Source organism: Alligator sinensis, unplaced genomic scaffold, assembly GCF_000455745.1.
Source record: "Alligator sinensis unplaced genomic scaffold, ASM45574v1 scaffold31_1, whole genome shotgun sequence".
NCBI lineage: Eukaryota > Metazoa > Chordata > Crocodylia > Alligatoridae > Alligator > Alligator sinensis.
The window spans coordinates 3,506,747-3,510,617 of NW_005841884.1; the positions used below are offsets into that span (position 1 = coordinate 3,506,747).

At 49.0% G+C, this 3,871-nt stretch overlaps 1 protein-coding gene across 2 annotated transcripts in view; it reads right to left on the bottom strand.

Moving 5' to 3' along the window:
* KIFAP3 (kinesin associated protein 3) overlaps positions 1-3,871 on the bottom strand; it is a 110,987-nt gene that overhangs the window by 56,398 nt on the left and 50,718 nt on the right. For both annotated transcript variants that reach the window (XM_025196770.1, XM_025196771.1), the window contains exon 12: positions 1,433-1,545. In XM_025196770.1, coding sequence (XP_025052555.1) covers positions 1,433-1,545 — 113 coding nt within the window. The remainder of the gene's footprint in view (positions 1-1,432; positions 1,546-3,871) is intronic.

The window sequence follows — 3,871 nt, forward strand, 5'->3', positions numbered from 1 at the left end:
CAGGGGTAGGCAAGGTTTTTTGGCCGGAGTGCTGAAAAACACCACAATGCCTACCTTGGAAGGTGCTGGAGTGCTGGCATGCCAGAAAAACAAAATGAGGCAAAAGGGGTATATGGCAGGATGCCCTGCTTGTTCCCCATGTCCCCCACCCAAAGCCCCTGCCCCCTAGCCCTGCTGCCCCGTGCCCCCCACCCCAGGCTCCGTGGCTCCCAGCAGCTACCCTGGCTCTGGGGAGCTGCGTGGGCCCAGGCTGCGCCCCACCAGCTGCCTTCTGGGAGCAGCCCAGGCTCTTAGCTGGCAGCAGCTACCCAGAGCCAGGGCTGGCTGCACCTGGGAGGCTCCAAACAGCTGTGCTGGGCTCCAGCATCAGCTTCCTACCAGTGCATGCACCCATGCGTTGGAGCAGGCAGTGGGGAGGGGCCTGAGGCAGTGCAGCCCCAGTCTCTCCCCCGCTCCTGGCGAGATGACAGGGTTCTGGAGCTTGGCGCAGCTGTTTGCAGCCAGCCTGGGCTCTGGGCAGCTGCAGCAAGCAGTGGACAGACTGCAAACAGCTGCACCGGGCTCCACAGCTCCATCATCAGCTCTGTGCTGGCAGCAACTGCATGGGCACCTCAGGGCAGACAGCAGGGCAGCACTGGCTGCAAACAGCTGAGCCGGGCTCCAGAACCCAGTCACCAGCTCCGTGCCGGGAGCCGGGGAGAGACCGGGGCTGCGTTGCCTCAGGCCCCTGCCCCACCACCCGCTCTGACGCATGGTTGCATGTGCCAGTAGGGACCTAATGCCGGAGCCTGGAGCCTGGCACAGTCATTTGGAGCCTCTTGGCTACAGCCGGCCCCCGATCTGGGTAGCTCCTGCCAGTCAGGAGGCCCAGGCTGCTGCCAGCAGGCAGCTGGGATGCTGCCAGCAGGCAGCTGGGATTCTGCCAGCAGGCAGCTGGGATTCTGCAAGCCCTGCTGAGAGCAGCCCGGGCTCTGTCGCTGGCAGCAGCTACCCAGAGCCAGGGCTGGCTGTGGTGTGCCGAGCAAAATGGCCTCGCGTACCATGCTCGGAACACGTGCCAGGGGTTGCCAACCCCTGCCCTACAGGAACCATCTGCAATACTGAGAAGATACTTTATTTTGTTGTCTTTTTCTCTGCTGAGAACAGGGTTTAAAGATTACGACTAACTTTGGCAATGATTATAAATGTGTGACTCCTTGTTTTTGAACTACTGACCTAAAAGGTAGGCAATTAAAATACTAACCTTACTTTAAAAAACAAACAAACAAACAAAGTGTGAGAAAAAATAATCCAGAAAACTCAAGAGAATGAAACAGACTATTTGTTAAAGCAGAAGCAAATTTATCCTTTAAAATGCAGCACTAGCCTAAAACTAAAGCCCTTTCCAATGTGAAGGCATGGAGGTCACTAATAAGATATAAATGCAACTTACAATAAACAGATTTTTGGTTGGCCCATCATGTTGTGAAATGTTCCTGATCATTTTCATCAGCAGCGGATCCTTGAACTTCAGAGCCCTCTTCATTAACATCTTCAATCCATTTCCTGAAATGGAACAGAGCATGTCAAATCTCCCAGATCAAATTAAAACTAGAATTGGGGATTTTAATGGGACAAGAAACAATTAATAATGATTAAACAGCAAAGATAAATAAAAAGCAGAAAATATTGTTTTGGTCCAGGTCTTAATTAAATGGGACAAGTTTCACCTGCATAAGCTCCAAGAGAATATAAGACAGATGCATAATAGCCAATTTTAAGAGATATTTGGACCTATCAACACAGAAAGCTAGATAAACGGCCGAATCCTTCAGTTATCAACCCTAAGGCTGAAAGAAGAATTCAATAACCGTAGACTCTATTCTTGCCTAATTACCACTATTTCATGTACATTTCCCAAACCTTACCTATCTCTCCTCATCCTCATATTGGGGAAGAAGAAACATATATGTTAATACATTTCTTGCAGTGGTATTTATAAACATCAAACACTTGTAACCATGCTGCTCAAGAGAACCTAATAGGCACAATGTACTCTTAGGCTCCCAGCAGGCGTTACAATTAAGACGCTATTAACCTGTTAATTGCACCATAAATAATAACCCTGCTACATGTTCAAGGAATGAATGGTGCAACAAAATGGGAAGTCCACCACAAAAAAAGCGTGCCACAAAAGATACTGCAATTACCTCAATATAAGACAACCCTTCAATTATTAGATTCTAGATATGGAAAATACGTAAACTTCCAGGTATAGAATCCAAGTACTAGAGGGTTGTTTTGACCCCCACCCCCCCGTCCCCAACTGCTACAGCAAGGAAAGTAGTGGTGGGGGGAGGGGGCTTCAGATAGTCCTCTTGCCCTGTGCCCTGCCTACTTCTTCCCTCTGCAACCTTCCTGCCCCCGCCTGCACCCCGCCCCGTCCCCAGCTCCCAACAGCCTCTGCCCCCCCAACGTGCCCTAGTCTCTGCCTCTTCCCTCCCCCCTCCCTGTCAGATGCTGCTCAGGCTGCTGTCACAGAGCACAGCACATGGAAACTCAGCCCTTGCCTGACCACGCAGCACTGTCAGTGCTACTGATTGGCCGGGCAGACAATACAGCAGTGTCAACACTTCTAATTGCCTCGGCAGGAGAAAGAGTTTCCATGTTCTCTGTGCCTGGGAGAAACTCCAGTTTTACCTGGAGCCAAGTTGTTCCTGATATTAAGGGGGAGGGGAGGGCAGGCAGTGGGCAGAAGCTGCAGAGGGGAAGGGGAAGGTGGGGGAGGGGCAGGAGACTGCAATGGGTCTGACTCTCGCCCCAACCTTGGCTGAGGGAGTGTCAGAGATGCAGCAGCCACCTGCTCCCCACTCCGCTTCGTATGCAAATATAAGATATGAGCTTCCCCCTCCCCCCAATGCTGATTGGGGGGGAAAAAACCTTGTTTTATATTTGGGTAAATACAGTATGTAACATTTTTTGTGGCTGGTTTCCACTGCAGTTTAAATTTAGTGCAACTGTTGGTTCTAGCTGCAGGAATATACAGGAATTTGAAACCCAAACCAGTGGCATCCTGGGGCTGGGACCAACAACCAGCTGACTGTCAGCCCCAGCCTTGAGACTACATGGGAGTCTGGAACTGGCTCTGGTGCAGTCCCAGGACTGGGAACAACAATCAAATGATTGCCCGTCATGGCCTTGGGATCGCTCAGGTTCACTACAAGCACACGGCTTTCAACTTGCCAGTGGAGGGGAAGCACAGGATCTCAGACTCACCCCTGCACTGGCAAGTAGTAATGGTACCAGTTGGATACGACTCCTGGATCCCCCCCTCACCCCCCCCCAAAAATCACACATTCTATCATGCACATGGCATGGCAGAATGTGCAGTTTTTGAGATCAGGGAGCAGATCCTATCCTGCCATTAAAATGAATGCATGCCAGGGGCTACCATGTGCCTAACAAGCTTTGGACACTAAAGAAATAATGTTCTTGCCACTAGACTCAAACATCTGAGAGCAAAGGCCAAATCCTGCAGACTGCCTGGGCTCTCTAATAATGTTAACAGTTTTATTCTTATAGTACATGTGTGTGTGTGTATACACATACATATATACACACACATACACATATATACATACATATATACACATACACATATATATACACATATATATACACATACACACACACACATATATATATACACACACACATATACATATACACACACACATATACACACATACACACATACATATATATATATACACATACACACACATACACACATACATACACATACACACACATACATATACACACACATACACATACATATACATATACACATACACATACATACACATATACACATACACATACATACACA